Source organism: Chenopodium album, chromosome 10, assembly GCF_948465745.1.
Source record: "Chenopodium album chromosome 10, dcCheAlbu1.1, whole genome shotgun sequence".
Taxonomy (NCBI): Eukaryota; Viridiplantae; Streptophyta; class Magnoliopsida; order Caryophyllales; family Amaranthaceae; genus Chenopodium; species Chenopodium album.
The window spans coordinates 2,074,892-2,098,354 of NC_137843.1; the positions used below are offsets into that span (position 1 = coordinate 2,074,892).

The 23,463-nt window shown below is 35.9% G+C and overlaps 1 protein-coding gene across 1 annotated transcript; it reads right to left on the reverse strand.

Moving 5' to 3' along the window:
* Positions 1-88: 88 nt before the first annotated feature.
* On the reverse strand, positions 89-22,998 carry LOC145561907 (phosphatidylinositol 3,4,5-trisphosphate 3-phosphatase and protein-tyrosine-phosphatase PTEN2A-like). Its single transcript, XM_081622034.1, has 13 exons — positions 22,807-22,998; positions 20,174-20,583; positions 19,944-20,045; positions 19,814-19,870; positions 19,177-19,242; positions 18,495-18,671; positions 18,331-18,417; positions 18,184-18,248; positions 17,821-17,897; positions 2,112-2,158; positions 1,878-2,008; positions 889-958; positions 89-786 (listed from the first exon to the last, which is right to left on the reverse strand). The coding sequence occupies exons 2-13, from the start codon at positions 20,576-20,578 to the stop codon at positions 289-291; spliced, it is 1,782 nt and encodes a 593-aa protein (XP_081478160.1). The 5' UTR covers positions 20,579-20,583; positions 22,807-22,998; the 3' UTR covers positions 89-288.
* Positions 22,999-23,463: the final 465 nt, after the last annotated feature.

Below are 23,463 nucleotides of genomic sequence, written 5' to 3' on the forward strand. Positions count from 1 at the left end.
AGTTCTCATTCTCTTAAATCTTCAAGAGGTGGCTGTAAGAATTAGAGAACATAAACTTTTGTTTTAAAATAGTTATTACAAAAAAATGTTACATCTTGTCAAGCAATGACGTTTAATGCCTTCACAAAGAATTTGACTGCAGCAGGAACTAAAACATTTTAGAATCAGAAAATCACCACACTAAGGCTGAAAGTTTGGGTTATCGTCACAATGCATGCTCAAGTAATTCAAGAAATTAGAAGGGTCTCACAGGTTGTGCCAAAAAAATTAAGATGGGTTCTTCCTATTTTATTCACTTTCAGAGTCTTCATCCCCAAAACTGAAAACAGAAGCATCAGCTGCAATGGCCTTGAAATCATTAGTGGTAGATGAACCGATTTTCGGTGTTTCAACACTTGATCCAGATTTTCCAACACCATCAGTGTAGGAGTTACTACTGCTATTTTGAGCTGGTTTTGTATCGCTGACAGATATCTGATGAGTCCTCTGTGTTATACTAGAAACTTGATTACTGCTTGCAGGTCCAGCTGCAGAAGCATGAACCTGTGTAGTTTTGGAAGATCCACCTTCTCCATCACTGTCAGAGAATACATCATCCTTTTCTTCTTTTTCAGACGATCCCTCTGTCTTTGGTATGACAGCACCACCATTGTTGCTGGATGACATGTGCTCTGCGCTTGCATCAGACCTTGTTTTTTCTTGTTCAGTGTTTGGCTTTTTTGCAAGTGTACCATCATAATCATTCATCACTATCTCCACCTGGAATGTAGGTGAAGGAAGCTTTCTCTGTAAACAAAATTTTAAAAACAGATAAGAATCGAAGTATAGAGTTTAAGCAATCAATAATGAAAAAGTTTAGTTTCAAAATTCCTGGTAGATAAGGGTTACCTTGTCAAACCCATCAAGATCATCACTATTTATAATTATCCTGTTATCCGTCATAGTTGTATTAAACCAACTGAAAAAACAAATACGCTTAGTACTGCACATATCAATCCGCTTTTAAGTAGTTTTAGATAAAAGTATGATTGTCAATAAATACTCCCTCCATCACCAATTGTTTGCCTCTTAGCCATTTTTTACTTTGTCAATTTTTGGTTGAGTAGAGTTGATATGAGACAAAAGCAAATGTAAAAGTTCTGGTCCCCAGCAGGCCAGCATCAAAAATAAAAACGGGGCAAATTAAGTACGGCCTCAAATGGAATATGCAACAAACAATAAGGGAGAGAGGGAGCAGTAATTAAAATTCATAAACTAAGGTGATCAACAAACTTAGAATGTTATTCTCTGATATGATTCCAATTAGGAAAAGAATAAAAAGGCAACAGAATCTAGGTTACTCGGGACTCTTCAAATGACGGAAATGTTAAAAGCATCCAACATGTATGCCGGAAGTCTGGAAGCTTTTTATGATTTTCTACTTATTTATTTATTTTTTTAATAAATATTCAAGAATCACACACAATTATCTTTTCTATATTGATTTCCCAATATTCATTGGACATAAGTCCTGTCCTTTACAGCTTTAAAAATTAGGTGAATAGAACAGGGCCAAAGACATGGCTATATCTTGAGTGGGAATAACTGGTAGTACTATAGATAAATTATATGGATGTTATTGCCATTAAATCCGACAAAATTTAAACATTTCTTAAAGGCATAGAAGTCCTTCCCACTGCCCATATCAAACACAAGCCAATGACCAAACCATCAATATATTGTCCATACAATGAAAGAGACTATCATAACTTTTTATTATTAATGTACAAATTGCTTTATCACAGATGTCCAATGAGACATTAGCAACAGAAAGTCAGAAACACAAAATTCAGTATCACATCAACTCTGTAGAGGGGAAAAGGGTAAGGCATACAAACCAGTAGAAATCTCCATGCCGATCTTGAAAGTGAACTTTAAAGTCACCTGCCAACTCTGTCAGACCTGGCTCTCCTGGTAAAGCAAACACTACTATCCCCTTCCTAGAAGAGTTCATCCAAAAATCTTCTGGCTGCATTCAACTAAGTGAGATTTGCAGAAATTTCTCCAATGTAGCAATTAGCAGCATTAGAAACTCATTGAAACGTCAGTAAAGAGATCCAAATAAAAATTACCAGCAGGTCCTTGGTCTTTGCATGTTTTTTTGTGGTGAATAGAATCCCTGTACATGGACATACCAACATCAGGCATACTAAAAACAGGGCATTGCAGAAAGCAAGGGGCAATCCAAACGCAGGATAAGTAATTATAAAATCCAACCTCAACAAGTTAAAAGAGTCCATCTGATTTAATAACAAAAGCCTATGAGAAGAGAGTATCTAATTAACTTTTGTCCCAAAATGAGCTATACCAACACTCAGGAAAAATTATTTATTATATCAACCCATAATTCTCTGTCAGATAAGAATGGGTTGATGTTTAGTTGTTTACTTCTCTTTACCAGCTACATGACAATTCACTCGTTGCAACTCTTAAATGATGTTTTACTTTCTCAAGTCTGCTCCATTTGCTGTTAGCAGCAGAGATGTCCTATCTATTATACAAGGCTTGTTTAAAAAATTTACTACATACAGGTATTAGGCTTAATTTGGACAATTTTTTCTGAAAAATATATATTTTCCATTTTAATAAGGTGAAATGGAAAAAAAAAAATAGGGTAAAAAGGGAGAAAATAAGAAAATTAAGGAAAAATAAAGGAAAATCCCCCCCAAAAAAGGACGAGTTTGGGATAAATATAGAAATGATCCTTTGACATTTTGACTCTCGGGAATCACAGGATGCTGGTATTCAGAGCCAGGAATGGGGGCATGGGGCAACGTGGTTGTGGGAAGGAAGGGTGGTAATGAGAGGTATCTTTTACACATAATATATTACAGTTATATTTTATTCATAAAATATTATATATATATTTGTGTAATTTATTTTATAAACAAAAAGGCTGGAGAAATGGGGAAAATAAAAAAAATAAAAGTACAATAGGAATGTTGAGGATGAAATAAGTGTGAAAATTTCTATCAATGATAATTTTTTGAGATAAGGTGTCAATTGTTATGGATAATTTTCCGTAAATAAAAAAATAGCTTCATAGGACCCCACGATACGATAATATAAACAACCCTTCAAATGCATGCATCAACAATGTTATGGAAAGAAATTGGTGAGCATGGGTTTAATAACTAATGAACGATTTCTAATGCCTTAATAGGACCCCATGATACCAAGTTGGCGATTGAAATCATCGTTCGCAATACTTTTCACTACCAATGCTATTTTTGAAACATTGAACCAAACTCAGCCTCAAAAGTTTATAAATTTATTAGTAGACTTAATATGATTCCAAACCAATTTTTTTTTTTTTTTTTTTTTTTTTTTTTTTTTTTTTTTTTTTTAAAAAAAAAAAAAAAAAAACCTCCCAACCAACTTTTATGACTATAGGGGACACCCCACAAATTCACTTCAATTTCGGAAAACAAATTCTGAAATTGGAAATTGGTCCAAAATCGTGGATTATAACCTTGAATTTTGCACAATTTTCAAATATTTTGAGCCTAAAAAGGAGAGAGGTCTAGGTGCCTCCCATGGTCCTATACAAGACCATTGGAGCCACTTAAGTTGTTGAAACCGTTATCTTTGCCTTTGAATTATCAATTTCACCATTAACATACACCTTCCTTCATTAACTAAAAGCCCCCACGAGCCTTTATGTAACCGACTAGTAGATGCATATGAATCCAAACAACATTATATGACCCCTGAATAACTTCCCTAACTTCATTTGAGTTTTCGGTCCCAAAATCTCCAAATATGGTTTGATGTTGTATAGCCATATATTTTATTCAAATTCATTCTTAGGACATATGAGTAAGCTTGTTATGGAACTAAAACATATTTTATAACTCTAGGGTCACCCCCACTTTCAATTCAATTTTGAAAAAATTTGTCAAATTTGATCAAAAACCATCAAAAACCGTGGATTATAGCCTTCACTTGTCAACAATTTTCAACCATGGAAAAAGATTGAGGTGTTTTCCATGGACTCCATGAGACCTTGGGAACCCATTTGGATGGTTAGAATCATCCACTTTTCCTATAAACAGTTACTTTAGCCGGTAAATACACGCTTCCTTTTATAACCTCGGGGCTTTATGTGACCAACTAGTGATCGTACATGGATCCAAACAACATTATGTGACCCCGAGATGTCTTCCCTACCATAACTTAAGTTTCTGAAGCGGGCTCTCAAAATCTCAAAAATTGGTCCGAATTCATATATAGTTTAAAAATTTCTCTTGGTAGGGTAGGAACAATATCGCCTATGCTTTGGCAACATGCAACAATAGCCTTACGCCTTGGCAACGCGCCTTGGATGAATATGTTCATAGGACTGACATCAACCACCTTGAGCGGCTCTCTCTTATGCTAAGTTTTTTTTAGCACCCAAGGCAAAATGCTACTCACGTTTAGCCAAACATAGGTGTTCTTAGGGATTAGGGTAGGAAGAGAGACGGTCCCTAAATCTTTGAATATGATGATGAAATGAGGTGATTGATTGTTTACATGAGATAGGATATGATACTTATATTATAAACATGAACAATTTGTTCAAATTTATCAATCAACACACATGCGAAAAGTAATATATTGTTGAAAGTATAACATGTGTTCTTTTCCATAACTGTTGTCACATCACTATCATGGTTATATGACATTACTTATATGACATAATTATAATTTTATGACATCACTATTGTCAAGTCACATCATATGATGACATCACATCATTAGATTCATATGACACCATTATAGTAAAGTCACATCACTTCAATATACTTTTATGACATTATTATATTTATATGGCTTCATTATAGTCAAGTCACATCACATTATTACACTTATATGACATCATTATATTTCAAAATTTTATGAATTTCAAAATAGAGTCAAAACTCATTATTGGTACTATAGACATCTTTATATGTGTTTTATGCTTTCAAACCACCTTATATGACCCCAGGAGTCACCCCACACATTTTTGAGATTATAGCCTTCAATTTTGGACAATTGAGCCGAAATCGTGCATTATAACCTTCAATTTTGGACAATTTTTCACTTTTTTTTTTGACCGGAAAGAAAATTACCGAGATGCTTACCATGGACCCTAATAAACCTCGAAAGTCTATTTAGGTGGATAAAACCATCCAATATGCCTTCAAACGGTCAATTTACCCGTTTACAACTTACACCGATTTCATAAACTCGAGCCTATCACGGACATTTATGACAACATGTAATAATCATATATGGTTCCAAACGACACTATATCACCCTGGGATGTATCCCCTAGTGTCTCAAGACCTTTCAACATCGGAACCCAAAACCACCAAAATTGCTTAAAAAGTGTGAATTACTACGTTCAATTTCGGAAAATCTGGACTTTTTTTTTCATGGATTATAGCTTCCAAATTAAGCTTTTTTGGAACATCTTTGGACTAACCTAGGTTATGCATCGATTGCATCCTTAGGTTCATAAAGTACTTGGTGCCCGAAACAATCTCATTCAGTGTTAGCCCATCCCTAGCGATCATGTCATTGCTTACCTAATTGACTTGCCTTGACCTTCTGTTGCATTAGCTTTCCTTTAGTGTTGCCTTGCCTTGCCTCATGGCAAGCTAAAACCCTTAATTGCCAAAAAAAGATTTTTTTTTTGGTTTCTTTACATGAGGTGTTTTGATGATTGTCTTAACTACGCAGCAGCACCCATGCCTCGGTAGCGTAGCAACAATCTCGCCCATGCTTTGGTAGCGTAGCAACAAAATTGCCCATGCTTTGGCAACATGCAACAATAGCCTCATGCTTAGGCAATGCGCAGCTGCTCTCTCTTATGCTAAGTTTTTTTTAAGCACCCAAGGCAATATGCTACTCACGTTTAGCCAAACATAGGTGTTCTTAGGGATTAGGGTAGAAAGTGAGATGGTCCCAAAATCTTTGAATATGATGATGGAATGAGGTAATTGATTGTTTACATGAGATAAGACATAATACTTACATTACAAACATGAATAATTTGTTCAAATCTATCAATCAACACATCACATCACACCAATCAACACACGTGCGAATAGTAATATGATTGTTCAAAGTATAACATGTGTTCTTTTCCATTACTATTGTCACATCACGTCACAATCATGGTTATATGACATAATTATACTTTTATGACATCATTATTGTCAAGTCACATCATACTATAACGTCATATGACATCATTATAGTCAAGTCACATCATTTCAACATACTTTTATGACATTATCATATTTATATGGCATCATTACAGTCAAGTCACATCACATTATTACACTTATATGACATCATTATATTTCAAAATTTCATAAATTTCAAAATAGAGTCAAAACTCATTCTTGGTACTATATAGACATCTTTATACGTGTTTTATGCTTTCAAACCACCTTATATGACCCCAGAAGTCACCCCACACATTTTATTCATTTTTGAAAAAATGTAAAAAATTGAGCCGAAATCGTGTATTTTCCTTCAATTTTGGACAATTTTTCATTTTTTTTTTTTACCGGAAAGAAAATTACCGAGATGCTTACCATGGACCCTAATAAACCTCGAGAATCTATTTAGGTGGGTAAAATCATCTAATATGCCTTCAAACTGTCAATTTATCCGTTTACAACTTTCACAGATTTCATAAACTCAAGCCTACCACGGACATTTATGACAAAATGTAACGATCATATATGGTTCCAAACGACACTATATGACACCGGGATGTATCCCCTTATATCTCAAGACTTTTCAACATCGTAACCGAAAACATCCAAAATTGCTTAAAAAGCGTGAATCATTGCGTTCAATATTGGAAAATCTTAGACTTTTTTTTTCGTGAATTATAGCTTCCAAATTTAGATTTTGAGAACAATCTTTGGACCAACCTAGGTTATGCATCGATTGCATCCATGGGTTCATAAAGTACTTGGCGCCCTAAACAATCTATCTCGTTGAGTGTTAGTCCATCACAAGCGATCATGTCATTGCTTACCTAATTGACTTGCCTTGGCCTTATGTATTGGTTTTCCTTTACACTTTGTTTGGATTGAAGGAAATAGAGGGAAAAGAAGGGAAGAGAAATTGAAGGATAGATGATCTCTCATTTGGATAGCAAATGAGGAAGGAAGAGAATTGGAGGGGAAAGAAATGGATGGATAGAATTGCAAGAAATTGATCTCTCCAACAATGGAGAGATTTAAAAGGAAAACTCTTCATTCTTCCCTCCCCTCCCCTTCCATTCCCATCCCTTCTCCTCCCTCCCCTTCTTTTCCTTCCACCTAATCTATCTAAACACACTGTTAGCGTTGCCTTGCCTTTGCCTTACGGCAAGCTAAAACCCTTAATTGCTTAAAATAGATTTTTCATTTTTGTTTGTATTCATGAAGTGTTTTAATGATTGTCTTAACTACGCACCAGCATCCATGCCTCGGTAGCGTAGCAACAATATTGCCCATGCCTTGGTCGCTTAGCAACAATATCGCCCATGCTTTAACAACATGCAACAATAGCCTCATGCCTTGGCAACGCGCCTTGGATGAATATGTTCATGGGACCGACATAACCACCTTGAGCGGCTCTCTCTTATGCTAAGTTTTATTGTTAACACCCAAGGCAATATGCTAGTCACGTGTAGCCAAACATAGATTTTCTTAAGGATTAGGGTAAGAAGAGAGACGGTCCCTAAATCTTTAAATATGATGATAGAATGAAGTAATTGATTATTTACATGAGATAAGATATGATACTTAGATTACAAACATGAATATTTGTTCAAATCTATCAATCAACACATCACATCAATTAACACACATGCGAATAGTAATATGATTGTTCAAAGTCTAACATGTGTTCCGTTCTATTACTATTGTCACATCAAATCACATCACTATCATGGTTATATGACATAATTATACTTTTATGACATCACTATTGTCAAGTCACATCATATTATGACATCACAACATTATAAATATAATTATATAATATGACATCGTTAGATTCATGGGACATCATTATAGTCAAGTCACATCATTTCAATATACTATTATGACATTATTATATTTATATGACATCATTATAGTCGAGTCACATCACATTATTACACTTATACGACATCATTATACTTAAAATTTCTTAAATTTCAAAGTAGAGTCAAAATTCATTATTGGTACTTTATAGACATCTTTATACGTGTTTTAAGGTTTCAAACCACCTTCTATGACCCCAGGAGTTACCCCATACATTTTGTTCATTTTTTGAAAAAATGTCAAAAATTGAGCCGAAATCGTGTATTATAGCCTTCAATTTTGGACAATTTTTCACTTTTTTTTTTTTGACCAGAAAGAAAATTACCAAGATGCTTACCATGGACCCTAATACACCTTGAGAGTCTGTTTGGGTGGGTAAAGCAATGTCAACAGAATAAAGTTTCAACTCTCTCTCCCTTGGGTTGCTTCAAACCTTTGCCTATTTCGGATAAGGTATGGGAAGACATTTCCACGGATTTAGTGGAAGGTTTACCTAAGTCCGGGGGGTGGGATTCAATCTTAGTGGTGGTTGACCGCCTCACTAAATATGGACATTTCATACCCTTGAAGCATCCTTACACAGCTCAAGGTGTAGTTCACTGCTTCATGAAGGAGATAGTGAGACTCCATGGTATACCTTCATCCATTGTCTCAAATCGAGACAAGGTTTTTCTCAGTGTGTTTTGGTTTCAAACTTCAGGGAACACACTTGTGGAGAAGCACAGCTTATCACCCTGGACAAATGGTCAGGTTCTCAACAAGGGAGTGAAATCTTACTAGTTGCTTTGTGAATGGGAAGCCTAAGAGCTGGGCAACATGGTTGCCATGGGCTGAATATTGGTACAATACGGCATTCCACACCGCCACAAATTGTACACCTTTCAAGTCCTTCTATGGCGGGGATCCCCCTCATTTGGTGTGTTTCACCCCTGGTAGCAGAGCTGTCTCATCCATTGAAGATCAGTTGCTGGAGAGAGATGCCATCTTGGATGAACTGAAGTATCACTTGGTTCAAGCTCAATGTTATATGAAGCAGTATGAGGATAAGAGTAGAAGAGAGGGTGATTTTCAAGTTGGAGACATGGTGTATCTGATACTACAGCCATACAGGCAGCAGTCCTTGGCAAGAAGGAAGAATGAGAAGTTGTCTCCTAGGTTCTATGGGCCTTACACAGTGCTGCAAAGGGTGGGAAAAGTGGCTTACAGGCTGTGCCAGAATCCATCATGTTTTTCACATCTCCCGGCAGAAGAAAGCCATTGGAACAGGTCACTTACCCTCACAGCTTCCTTCTCAACTTACTTCTGACTTGGTTCTGGATGTGGAACCAAAAGCAGTGCTTGGAGTGAGGACCTCTCAGCAAGCTACAAGGGTTTTAATCAAGTGGAAAGGGCTGCAAGAATTTGAGTCTACTTGGGAGCAATTTGCTGAGATAGATGGCAGATTTCCCTCCTTCCACCTTAAGGACAAGGTGCAAGTTTGGGAAGGGGGTATTGCAAGGAGTCAGCCTAGGCCCATAATCACATATGCTCGAAGGAAGGCCGAAAGGAATCCTCCAGCAACTTGATGCTGAGGTGGACATTCTGTTATAAGTTTGTTATGTGGGTTTAGGGTAATGTGGTAATTTTGGGAAATAAGTTTGTTATTCTTCTGAGCTATAGAAGATGCTAGTAACCGATAATATATAGGCAATTTTGTAATAGGTGAGTTTATGCTGAAAATAATTAAGAGCGAAGTTTGTTGGAGAGAACCCTTCCTCTCGAAAGAAGGAGAGTTGTATTGATTAATTGCTTGATTATCAATACATCATATCATTGCTGCTTTCTATTTCCCAGAATCGGTTGTGTAAGCTCTGTTTTGATTTCCAGTTCCTAGCACCTATCACGGACATTTATGACAACATGTAATGATCATATATGATTCCAAACTACACCATATGACCCCGGGATGAATCCCCTAGTATCTCAAGACTTTCAACATCGGAACCTTAAACCTCCAAAACTGCTTAAAAAACGTGAAGAATAACGTTCAATTTTGGAAAATCTTGACTTTTTTTTCCGTGAACTATAGCTTCTAAATTTAGCTTTTGAGGAACATCTTTGGACCTACCTAGATTATGCATTGATTGCATCCATGGGTTCACAAAGTACTTGGTGCCCAAAACAATCTCATTTAGTGTTAATACATCCCTAGCAATCATGTCATTGCTTACCTAATTGACTTGTCTTCGCCTTGTGTTACATTGGCTTTTTTTTAGTGTTGCCTTGCCTTGCCTTATGGCAAGCTAAAACCCTTAATTGCCAAAAATAGATTTTTTTTTTTTTTTTTTTTTTTTTTGTATTCATGAGGTCTTTTGATGATTGTCTTTACTATGCAGCAGCACCCATGCCTTGGTAGCGTAGCAAAAATATCGCCCATGTCTTGGTAGCGTAGCAACAATATCGGCCATGCTTTGGCAACGTGCAACAATAGCTTAATGCCTTGGCAACGCGCCTTGGATGTATATGTTCATGGGACTGACATCAAAGCAGCTCTCTCTTATGCTAAGTTTTTTTTAGCACCCAAGCAATATGCTACTCACATTTATCCAAACATAGGTGTTCTTAGGGATTAGGGTAGGAAGAGAGACGGTCCTTAAATCTTTGAATATGATGATGGAATGAGGTAATTGATTTTTTACATGAGATAAGATATGATACGTACATTACAAACATGAATAGTTTGTTCAAATCGATCAATCAACACATTGTAGGAGTTATACAGTTTACGAATTGCTAACTCAAATATAAAATGATAAAATGAAGGAGAAACAAATATGGGTTACAACCCCGAAATATATATATATATATATATATATATATATATATATATATATCAAATACAATATGATCCTAATATTTTTCCATTCTTATTCTTTTCTTCTTTTTTCTTACTTCACTTCTTACAATGAAAATAAATATTACATTCATAACTTTTGTATTACTAAATAATAAAAGAATGAAAACTCTTTTAATTCACAACCTCTCACTAATTTATCAAATGTTATTTAAAGTAAACTAATTTTATCAAATGCCTTTTATAGTTTTCTAAATTAAAGTTTGAATTTCAACACGCCCCTTCAAACTTTAATTTTCATCCCGAGTAACTCTTTTAGTTTTTTAAATGTTTCATAAGTAGGGGATTTGTAAATATGTCCGCTACTTGCTTAGTAGTATTATAATACTTCAAAGTGATTGTCCCTTGTTTAACTTGATCTCGAAGAAAATGAAATCGAGTGTCAATATGCTTACTTTTTCCATGTTGTACTGGATTCTTAGCAAGTTTTATTGCTGACATATTATCTACATAGATTGTAGTTGGTCCTTCTTGAACATGACCAATTTCTTTCAATAAGTTCCTCAACCATAACCCTTTACATACGGCAGATGAAGATGCTATATATTTTGCTTCGCAACTTGACAATGCCACAACCGGTTGTTTTTTTGAACTCCAAGTGAAAGGAGTAGATCCTAGATAAAACGCATATCCTGTTGTACTTTTTCTCTCATCTTGATCTCCAGCCATATAACATTGCTTCATCTCTAGAGGAGTAAAACATCCCATAATCTAAGGGCCTGTTCACAGCAGCCGAACTGATTGGAGCTTAACTGAAGTGAATAGAGCTGAAATGAATATTTTATGAGAGAAGAAAATTAGGAGCTGAACTGAACTGATTGGAGCTGAGCTGAACTAAACTGAAATTAAGCTGAAGTGAAAAGGCCCTAAAGTACGTTTAATATACCTTACTACTCTCTTTGCAACGCAGCGATTCTTTTAGTGTCTCCATGTATCTACTAACAAGCCCGACTTCATATACAATGTCACGTCTGATCATAGTCAAGTATCTCCGACTAAACTCTTATATAAAGTTGGATCAATCAAATTCCTTCTCCAACTTTTGTCAACTTTAACCCTGTTGCGACGGGAGTGCTCATGGGTTTACATGAGCCCATTTTAAATTTCTTAAGTATTTTTTTTTGCATATTTCTTTTGTGAAATAAAAATTCCCTTTTCACATTGCTTTACCTCAATGCCTAGAAAGAAGTTCATTAGCCCACAATATGTCATTTCAAATTCTTTAAACATTGCCGCTTTAAAATCATCAAACATACTTTGACTGTTTAGTGAATAATAGATCATCAACATATAAACCTACTATAAGAATATCATTACCATTTTTCTTCACATATACATCATGTTCGTATGGACACTTGATAACACCATTCTGGATCAAGTATCCGTCTATACGCGTATTCCAAGCTCGTGGCGCTTGCTTTAGAGCATAAAGTGCCTTTTTCAAACAAAGCACTTTATCTTCTTTTTCCTTGATGACAAAACCTTTTGGTTATTCCACATAAACTTCTTCTAAAATTCCATTTAAAAATGCTGACTTAACAACAAGTTGATATATCTTCCATTTGTGATGTACGGCAAGTGAAATCATCATTCTTACAATGTCTAAACGAGCTACGGGAGCAAATACTTCATCATAATCAACACCATACTTTTGCCTGTATCCTTTTGCTGCAAGTCTTGCCTTGTATCTTTCAACGCTTCCATCAACCCCTCTTTTTATCTTATAAACCCATTTTACACCTATGGCCTTATGGCCCTTTGGCAATGTAGCCAACTCCCATGTATTATTTTTCTCTATTGACCGAATCTCCTCTTTCATAGCAGATTTCCATTCCTCTTCCCCTAATGCTTCTTCAAAATTAATGGGATCGTGATCCGCATATAAGCAGAATAAATCAACTTCATTAACATCATTTGTCTCTTCATATATGTCTCTGAGACTTCTCATTTTAACAGGTGTTTTTGATGTTGATTCTGATCCTTCAAATGATGGCGATGATGATGATGAATCATTATTATTTGTTAGAGTCCTCGGTTGAGTTTTTTCAGAATTCTTTTATGTAATATCATTATAGTCTTCAAACACAATTTTCTCTTTTCCTTTTTCTTTTTCTTGGTCATCCCATTTCCAGGATTCTTCTTCGCTGAATATTACATCCCTACTCTGAATTTGCTTTCCAGTGATAGGATTGTATAATTTATAAGCTTTGTATTGTGAACTGTATCCAATGAAGATACATTTTTCACCACTGTCATCTAACTTCTTTCTCTTTGCCTCGGGTATTTGAGCATAGGTTATGCACCCAAATACTAAAAAATGTTCAACATTTGGCTTCTCACCACTCCATGCTTCTTGTGTTGTCATGTTCTTTACACTCTTTGTAGGACAACGATTTAGAATATAAGTTGTCCATGCAACAACTTTGCAATCCTCTTTCTTTCAAAATGCTTCACGTCATGTCTAGAATTGTTCGATTCTTCCGTTCGGCAATTCCATTTTGTTGTGGTGTATAGGAGGCTGTAAATTGTTGTCTAATTCCTGCACCTCTACAGAAATATTTGAATATATTTGATGTATATTCGCCCCCTCGGTGACCTGAGTGTTTTCAACTTAAGTCCGCTTTCTAGTTGTACTCGAGCCTTAAATTGTACGAAAGTATCAAATGTAGGTGACTTTTCCTTCAGCATATACACCCACAATTTTCTACTATAATCATCAATGAAGGTAATAAAATAGCGATAACCTCCCAAAGATATTGGCTCCAATGGTCCACATATATCTGTGTGTACCAATTGCTTTAGCTCTCCATGATAATCCCTTTTGGAATGGAAGTAACTTGTTTTCCAGTTATGTAAATTTCACAAACTTGTTTAGGGCCTTCAATGGTAGGTAACTCATGCACCATATTCTTTTATTGCAAAAATTTTAGGCCATTAAATTGCAAATGCCCAAAACGTTTATGTCATTTCCATGACTCATTTTCCATAACACCGTAGAAACACTTTTGAACCTCGAGGTTAAATTGTAGCGAGAACATGCGATTCTTCGGCACTTTCGATTCAGCAATAATTCTTCCACTTTTATCTTTTAGTTGAAGATTATTACCCTCCATATGGACAATATATCCCTTTTCCAAAAGTTATCCAATACTAAGGATGTTACTTTTCATATTAGGTACGTAATAAACATCAGAAATGAATTTTTCATTTCCATTTGTTAAAAAAAATCGTATTTTTCCTTTACCTTTAACTTGTAGTTTGGATGAATCTCCCAAACTTAATTACCTTGAATATATACTCCCACTGTCCTAGTTTACATGTAACATTTTAACTGGACACGCTTGCCAATACACATATTTGACCGTCCACATCTTTTATTATATATTTAAAAAAGCTAAAAATAGTTTATATTAAGAAACTACATATTAAAATAAGTCCAACAATATCTTACATGATTACATTGGCTTTCATATAATAACTAAAAAAGATGGTCAAAGTGAGATGTGTGAATAATGCAAAAAGTCAAAACGTTGCGAGTAATTTGGGACGGAGGGAGTATACACTAATATTTCACCTTTCTTATTCTTTTCTTATTTTTTCTTACTTCACTTCTTACAATATTACATTTATAACTTTTGTTTTTTCCTAAATAATAAAAGAATGAACACTCTTCTAATTCACAACCTCTCACTAATTTATCAAATGTTATTTAAAGTAAACTAATTTCATCAAATGCTATTATAGGTTTCTAAATTAAAGTTTGAATTTCAACACACAACACATTACATCAATCAACACACATGCGAATAGTAATATGATTAATCAAAGTATAACATGTGTTCTTTTCCATTACTATTGTCACATCACATCACGATCATGGTTATATGACATAATTATACTTTTATGACATCATTATTGTCAAGTCACATCATTTTATGACATCACATCATTAAAAACATAATTACATAATATGACATCATTAGATTCATATGACATCATTATAATCAAGTCACAGCACTTCAATATACTTTTATGACATTATTATATTTATATGACATCGTTATAGTTAGGTCACATCACATTATAACACTTATATGACATCATTATATTTCAAAATTTCATGAATTTCAAAATAAAGTCCAAACTCATTCTTATCCTTTATAGACATCTCTATACGTGTTTGATGGTTTCAAACCACCCTATATGACCCAGGAGTCACCCCACACATTTTATTCATTTTTTGAAAAAATGTCCAAAATTGAGCCGAAATCGTGTATTACCTTCAATTTTGGACAATTTTTCACTCTTTTTTGACTCGAAAAGAAAATTACCGAGATGCTTACCATGGACCCTAATATAACTCAGGAGTCTATTTAGGTGGGTAAAACCATCCAGTATGCCTTGCCTTCAAACGGCCAATTTACACGTTTACAACTTACACCGATTTCATAAACTCAAACCTACCACGGACATTTATGACAACATATAATGATCATATATGGTTCCAAATGACACTATTTGACCCCGGGATGTATCCCCTAATATCACAAGATTTTTCAACATCGGAATCCAAAACCTCAAAAATTACTTAAAAAGCGTGAATAATAGCGTTCAATTTTGGAAAATATGAAGTTTTTTTTCGTGAATTAAAGCTTCCAAATTAAGCTTTTGAGGAACATATTTGGACCTACCTAGGTTATGCATCAATTGCATCCACAAGTTCACAAAGTACTTGGTGCTCGAATCAATTTCATTGAGCATTAGTCCTTCCCTAGCGATCACGTCATTGCTTACTTAATTGACTAACCTTGGCCTTGTGTTGCATTGGCTTTCCTTTAGTGTCGCCTAGCCTTTGCCTTATAGCAAGCTAAAACCCTTAATTGCCAAAAATTGTTTTTTATTTTGTTTTTTAATTTTTTATTTTTATTTTTTTGGTATTCATGAAGTGTTTGGATGATTGTCTTAACTACGCATCATGCCTCGGTACCGTAGCAACAATATCGCCCATGCTTTGGCAACGTGCAACAATAGCCTCATGCCTTAACAACGCGACTTGGATGAATATGTTCATGGGACCGACATCAACCACCTTGAGCGGCTCTCTCTTATGCTAATTATTTTTTTAAGCACCCAAGGCAATATGCTACTCACATTGAGCCACACATAGGTATTCTTAGGGATTAGGGTAGTAAGAGAGACGGTCCCTAAATCTTTGAATATGATGATGGAATGAGGTAATTGATTGTTTACATGAGATAAGATATGATACTTACATTACGAACATGAATAGTTTGTTCAAATCTATTAATTAACACATCACATCAATCGACACACATGTGAATAGTATTATGATAGTTCAAAGTATAACATGTGTTCTTTTCTATTACTATTGTCACATCACAATATCACATCACATCACTATTATGGTTATATGACATTACTTATATGACATAATTATACTTTTATGACATCACTATTATCAAGTCATATCATTTTATGACATTACATCATTATAAATATAATAAATAATACGACATAATTAGTTTCATATGACATCATTATAGTCTAGTCATAATACTTCAATATACTTTTATGACATTATTATATTTATATGAAATCATTATAGGTAAAGTCACATAACATTATTACACTTATATGACATCATTATATTTCAAAATTTCATGAATTTCAAAATAGAGTCAAAACTCATTCTTGGTACTTTATAGACATTTTTAAAGGTGTTTTATGGTTTCAAACCACCTTATATGACCTCAGGAGTCACCCCACAAATTTTGTTCATTTTTTAAAAAAAAAGTCAAAAATTGAGCCGAAATCGTGTTATAATAGCCTTCAATTTTGGAAGGTTTTTCACTTTTTTTTTTTTACACGGAAACAAAATTGTCGAGATGCTCACCATGGACCCTAATACACCTCGGGGGTCTATTTAGGTGGGTAAAACCATCCAATATGTCTTCAAACGGTCAATTTACCCGTTTACAACTTGCACCGATTTCATAAACTCAAGCCTACCACGGACATTTATGACAACATATAATGATCATATATGATCACAAACGACATTATATGACCCTGGGATGTATCCCCTATTATCTTAAGACTTTTCGACACCAAATCCCGAAACCTCCAAAATTGCTTAAAAAGCGTGAATAATAGCGTTCAGTTTTAGAAAATTTTAACTTTTTGTTTTCATGAATTATAGCTTCCAATTTTTTTTAGGAACATCTTTGGACTTACCTAGATTATGCATCGATTGCATCCATGGGTTCATAAAGTACTTGGTGCCCAAAACATTCTCGTGCAGCGTTGGTCCATCCCTCGCGATCATGTCATTGCTTGCCTAATTGACTTGCCTTGGCCTTGTGTTGCATTGGATTTCCTTTAGTGTTGCCTTGCCTTTGCCTTATGGCAAGCCAAAACCCTTAATTGCCAAAAATAGATTTTTTTATTTTATTTTATTGATGAGGTGTTTTGATGTGTGTCTTAACTACACAGTAGCACACATGCCTTGGTATCGTAGCAACAATATCGCCCACGCCTTGGTATCGTAGCAACAATATCTCTTATACTTAGTTTTTTTAGCACCCAAGGCAATATGCTACCCACGTTTAACCAAACATAGGTGTTCACAAGGATTCGGGTAGGAAGACAGACGAATCGAAATGACATGAGGTTGAATCTCAATACATTTTTAAAGTTAGATATGATAGTTGCAAGGCTAGTAGATACTTCAAAATTATGGAAGTTTTTCATAGAAATAAACTCTATCATGGCTATAATAATGAAAGTTGGTGGGAAATTCATAATTACCGTTGTGGTCAGAGATGGTAATAGATGGCCTAATCCAATATGGACATTTGTGAAGTCTAAATCCTCTAAGCATGCACCTGAGCCAGCATTTATATTAGCTCATAATTGATATTGTGCAAGTACTAACCACTAAGATTGCCCCATATACTAAAAACGGATATCATAATGAGTTTACACCCTTTTTAGTAAATTTTTACAGCTTGACTACCCATGTGAAGCCACAAAAAGACAGAATAGGAACTTTACATACTGTCAAATGAACCAACTCTTAAATCGGTGAACAAAATTGTATGGGGCAATCTTAGTAGGAAAGACAAATTATTAAATAAGATTCAGCATGGATATAAATATCAAAAGACATACCTGCGTTTGGATGGATTTTCACCTTGAAAGTCTTTTAAGATGCGCTCGAAATATTTGACGTATCTCTATAAGAAATGTAAAAGAGTTACTATGTTGAAAGATTCAAGCCATAAAACATGAAAAATTTATTAGAAGCAGTTAACTAACAATCTGACTTGGATGAACAAGACCCTTTCCATCTACACATCTTTTCTGATTGAACAAGTCAATAGATTCCTCCGCTGTTGGGCAAAACTGCAAAGCCAGTAAGTATACAATTTAGAACCAGGATTCGTGTTATGCTTCCAGAAACAGCATAGCTGAATTCATACCTTCAGGTACAGAAGTAGGCAAGAAATCATTAGTCCTGTTCTCCCTAAACCAGCTTTACAGTGAACTACAACTACATTGTCAACATCCGCCTTCAACCATGTATAGGCACTTTGACAAAATAAGGAGATGAGGTGAATAGGTGGACAGTTATGATCATCAAATGGGAATGATGCAGCCTGCGGAACAGAAGACAAAATAGATGATGAGAACAACATCCATTCAGAAAAAATCAAACTCCATACTAAGACTGTTAGTTGTCAAAACCAAAACATAACAGGGACACAAAATCCACATAATTGAATGTTATGATTCTGTCATAGTACATGCATGAAAAGTGGAATAGGGAGAAACTAACACTTTGTTAGGAACTTAGGATAAGAGGTTGGGGGAAAGGGAGGGGTTTTCCCACCCATTTATAATAAACACCATCCTAACAAAATTGAAGAGATTTGGAGGGAGCTCCACCTTCCTACTCCTCTTTCATTCCCCTCCCCCTAATCCTCTCTTCTTTCCCTTTCTTTCTCTACTATCTTGTTATCCAAACAAAGAGTAAAGGTGAATGTGAGCTTGTGTGCAGTGTGCAATGTGCATGTGAGAGTTCAATATATAAGCTACTTAATCTATGCATGCATGAAACAAGCATATGAAATTCACACACTAATGGGAGGAGAAAATCCAGACCTTCCCTTCAAAAAGTGATGCATCGTACAGCCTCTCTGAACAAAGATTATAGACTTTGTATTTGCCCTGCATGAAATCACATACACAGTTACATGAAACATGTTTCAACAAAAAAGAAGGAAAAAAGAGCATGAGTGATGTAGATTTAGGCCCCTAAATATCACATTAGCCAGCCAATAAGATATAGTTAGGTTCCATCTCAAGTTTTATCTACAATGATCCGGTTATAAAGGACTCCCTCCAACCCCACACCCACCCACCCCCTCCCCCCTTCCCTTCCCCTCCCCTCCCCTCTCCTCCCTCTTCCAATGAGAAATAATTCTTTTATCACGCAAAGGAGGAAAAGAGCCACATTATGCATAGTTAATCTAAATCAGATCATGGCACACACAGAGCATATTTACAACTTTAATCATTGCGACATTGTCCCTATCCTACGGTCCTACCAGAGGCATACCTAACCAAAATAATAATTTGAAGATATGATACTATTTTACAGTGATGAGATTATATACCCTTATTCTTCAATCACCATTTCAAGGTATTATTCAAGTTAAGACACCATTCGGGAGCTTCTTCTTTGAAAAAAAAAAAATACGGCACTAAACCAAATATTCAGTTCAATTGCGGCATATACCTGGTGGTGAGTCTCAAAAAACCTAATCACCTCTTCCATATGATTTCTGTAGATCCCCTGCATCAAACCCATATTGTATTAAACATAATAACATTAGCCATGATAATCATGTTAACTGATCTTCATCTACCTCGACATATCCAAAAATTCCAGAACTGATGTCACCAGCAGGGAATCCCATAGCAATAATATTTTCCGTGATATATGTCAAATCCAAATCAAATCCTCCTTCCTAGAAACAAAAGTTGAGGACAAAGAAGAGATTAATAGTAATAATAATAACACAAATTCCAACCACGCGACCAATATTCCATGCCATCAGCCCAACACCTTAGCATCACAAATCAGACGAAAGGCTACCTGGTACCTCCGCTTATTTTGCGAGACCATATGGCGTGCTTTGGCCTGCACAGCCTTTACAGCACTGCGAGATGAGTCAACTAACCCTTTTGTAAATGAATCAAAAACACCAGCTCGGGCAGGTGCTGTATCTGCTTGAGCATCTCTGCTTGCCATAGGATTTGATGCAGGTAATCTTAATCCAAGACCACTTGTAAATCGTGCAAAGGTCAATCTTGCGCCACTTCCAGATTGTGATTCTCCCACAGTCTCCCCTGAAGCCTGTGGTATTTTAAAGCTTTTGGCCCAAGAATTTATACCAGAAGCAGATGATGATGCTGATGATGGAGGATTTGCAGCAGGAGCAGAAGTTTGAACATCTAAAATTTTCTCCTGTGGTGGAGACGGGGAATCTGCAGCTTCCATGTTCCCTGCAAGAAAGCATGCTATCCATGTAAGCACTTTAAGCTCAATTTCATATGGCAAATGATCTCTATAGTCAAAGATCCTAGCTGCCCAACACTGATGTGACAGGTTCAACAACATGATAAATAAGTGGAAAATTTGTCACAAAGAACCTTGTATATCCACTATTTTGTGAGAAAGGACCTTTTGAAAAAAAAGGAGGCAAGAAGGGACCATATATGGGATTTTAATTGTGAGGAGGGACCTTTGCTCGGAAAGTGAGCATTGACCAAAAAAATCGGCGTTGACCACCATCAAATGGCAGCCACCACCACGCTCTTCCACAAAACCCCCACCCCTTTCACGGCAGCCACACCCTCCCCCACCTCTTTCATGGCAACCACCTCTCCCCTTCCCAGAAACCCCCCTCCCCCACCCTGTGAAAGGCAGCCACCACTACCACCACAACTCAAAATCCCTCAGCCCACAAAACCGCACATTCTTCCCACCAAAAACCACTCTACGACCTCGAAAATCACTCTCAAACCTAGAAAATCACTTTCGAAAAGGGGTTGTGGGTGCTGCAGTGGTAGACGTGAAGGGGGTAGGGGCAGTGGGGTTCAAATTAGAGGTTAAGGGAAGGGGTTGTTGGGCGGTGGGGTTCGAAGTTGAGGTTGGGGGAAGGGGCTGTCGATTTTGAGTTCTGGTAGTAGTGGTGGCGGCCTTTCACGAGGTGGGGGAGGGGTCGTTGCCATGAAAGGGTGGGGGAGGGTGCGGCTGCCGTGAAAGGGGTGGGGGTTTCGTGGAAGAGCAAGGTGGTGGCTGCCATTTCATGGTGGTCAACGCCAAATTTCTTCGGTCATCGCTCACTTTCCGAGCAAAGGTCCCTCCTCACAAATAAAAACCTATTTTTGGTCCCTTCTTGCCACTTTTATTTAAAAAGGTCCTTTCTTACAAAGTAGTGGATGTAAAAGGTCCTTTGTAACAAATTTTCCTAAATAAGTGAAAGATATTAGGTCCAAAGAGAAGTGGTTACAACAATTCACTAATCATCAATTTGATTACAAAAAGGAAATCAATAGGTTACTCACTAAAAAGGACAAAACGAGGATGTCTACAAAAATGAACATACATTTCTGAACTTCCAAGTAGCAGGTAGTTAGGATAACTTAGATATCAATACTGGATACATCACAGGAACATACAAGTATACAAGTCTCTAACTGCCAACAGCTTGAAATCCAATGTCAATTAACTCATTTGTGGCAGTAACACTTAGTGATGCCTTTCTCCTCCCCTTCCACGACTTTTTATTCAAAAATTAGTAAGAAACTAAAGTTGACAATTATTTTCTCCGTATAAGAATACACGATGTCCTTTCTCATGAATGGAGATTGCAAAACTTGCCTTGAACTGTTAACCAATGGGCTAAATGGCCTGCAAACTTAGCAATATCCTTAAAATGTGCCTCTCATAAATACAAAAATTAGTATACTATAAGTATCTGATGATCAGCTAATTCCCGCAAACATTCTAAACATAAAATTTAAAAAACCTTGGAACTTCAAGATCAGACTTTCTGTCAGGTCTAATGGCTGTATTTCTATAATAGTAATGTTTATCATGCACAGTGACACGATACTATCATTTACACAGCATCACATCAACAATGCCCAAAGCCACATTACTTACATAACCTCCTTAATATTGTTAGTAACTTATTACTAAACCCTTAAATCTAACATATACTAATTGAGTTAATAAGATTCTATAGCAAAATTCAAGTAACATAAACCATTACATAGAATTTGACCAGAGAATTAAAAAATAAATAAATAAAATTCTTGAAGTTCACACCAATTACTACTCCAATTTTCCAATTGAATGCCAGAATGCAGCTACCTCATGACATTATCAAATCCACAATTCAGACTCTAAAAAAAAAAAAAAAAAAAACATAATTTCAATCAAATTTAACCACATTAAGTCGTTATAAACAGCATTTCTCCCAACAAAAAAATATCAATCGACGCAATAAAAAAAAGTTAAAAAATCGATCTAATTTCTGTCCATGATCTAATATTTGAGCTAACTAAAACTGATCGAAAAAAAATCATCCACAATCCCTCCCTTTTCCAATGAAGAATCATCCATCCAATCACCAATTGCTAATCCACTTGAAGAGGAGAGAGAAAATGGCGTAATGTAGGTAGAAGAAAATTCTGATAGCAAGTTCAAAGATCACTCACCAGAGATTTGACAGCTTTGATCAGTTGAAATGGTGAATCTGTTGAGATGATCGCGAAATTAGGGTTTAAAATGTGGAATGGTGGTTGGAGCGGCGACTATGACCGGAAAAGGGCGCGATTTCTCCGTCGAGAGAGAATGTGATAGGAGGAGGAGAGGATTTTGAAATGATTGCGCGGACTTGTGTCATTGTTGAGAGGATTTACCCATTTTGGTTTATTGTCCAATTACTTGTTGTACGGACTACGGAGTAGGCAACACACATGGAAATTGGAAAATAGGTTGTGCGGTTGTTTTAGAGGTTTGTTCACTTATCACGTCATCATTACACAAACTCCTCACCCAACAAATCTATTATCAATTATAGATAAACCTATTCAAATGTTTATGTATGGGGGCTCACTTGTCATATGATATGTTTTTTTACCGTTACATGCATTATCTACAAGAATTGTGAATTGTCTCATCATTTGGCTAAGTGGGGCCATACTTGTACACTTGTCAATTTTTAAAACATTTGGAAAACAAACATGAATCGGTTACTATAATCAAACCTCTACATTTGTAACTTTCATCAGCAATAAAAGGTTTGTCCACAAACCTGTAAAAAGGTGAAACAAACCTTCGGAAAAACCGCTTATTACTGATGCCCTAAGGGC

Bases quoted from the DNA above. Each gene is read 5' to 3' on its own strand.
- LOC145561907 (XM_081622034.1), bottom strand. From the start codon at position 20,578: ATGGAAGCTGCAGATTCCCCGTCTCCACCACAGGAGAAAATTTTAGAT. The intron at 18,418-18,494 runs GTATGAATTCAG...CTGGCTTTGCAG, and splicing joins GCCTACTTCTGTACCTGAAG to TTTTGCCCAACAGCGGAGGA. The intron at 17,898-18,183 runs GTATGTCTTTTG...ATGCTGGCTCAG, and splicing joins GAAAATCCATCCAAACGCAG to GTGCATGCTTAGAGGATTTA.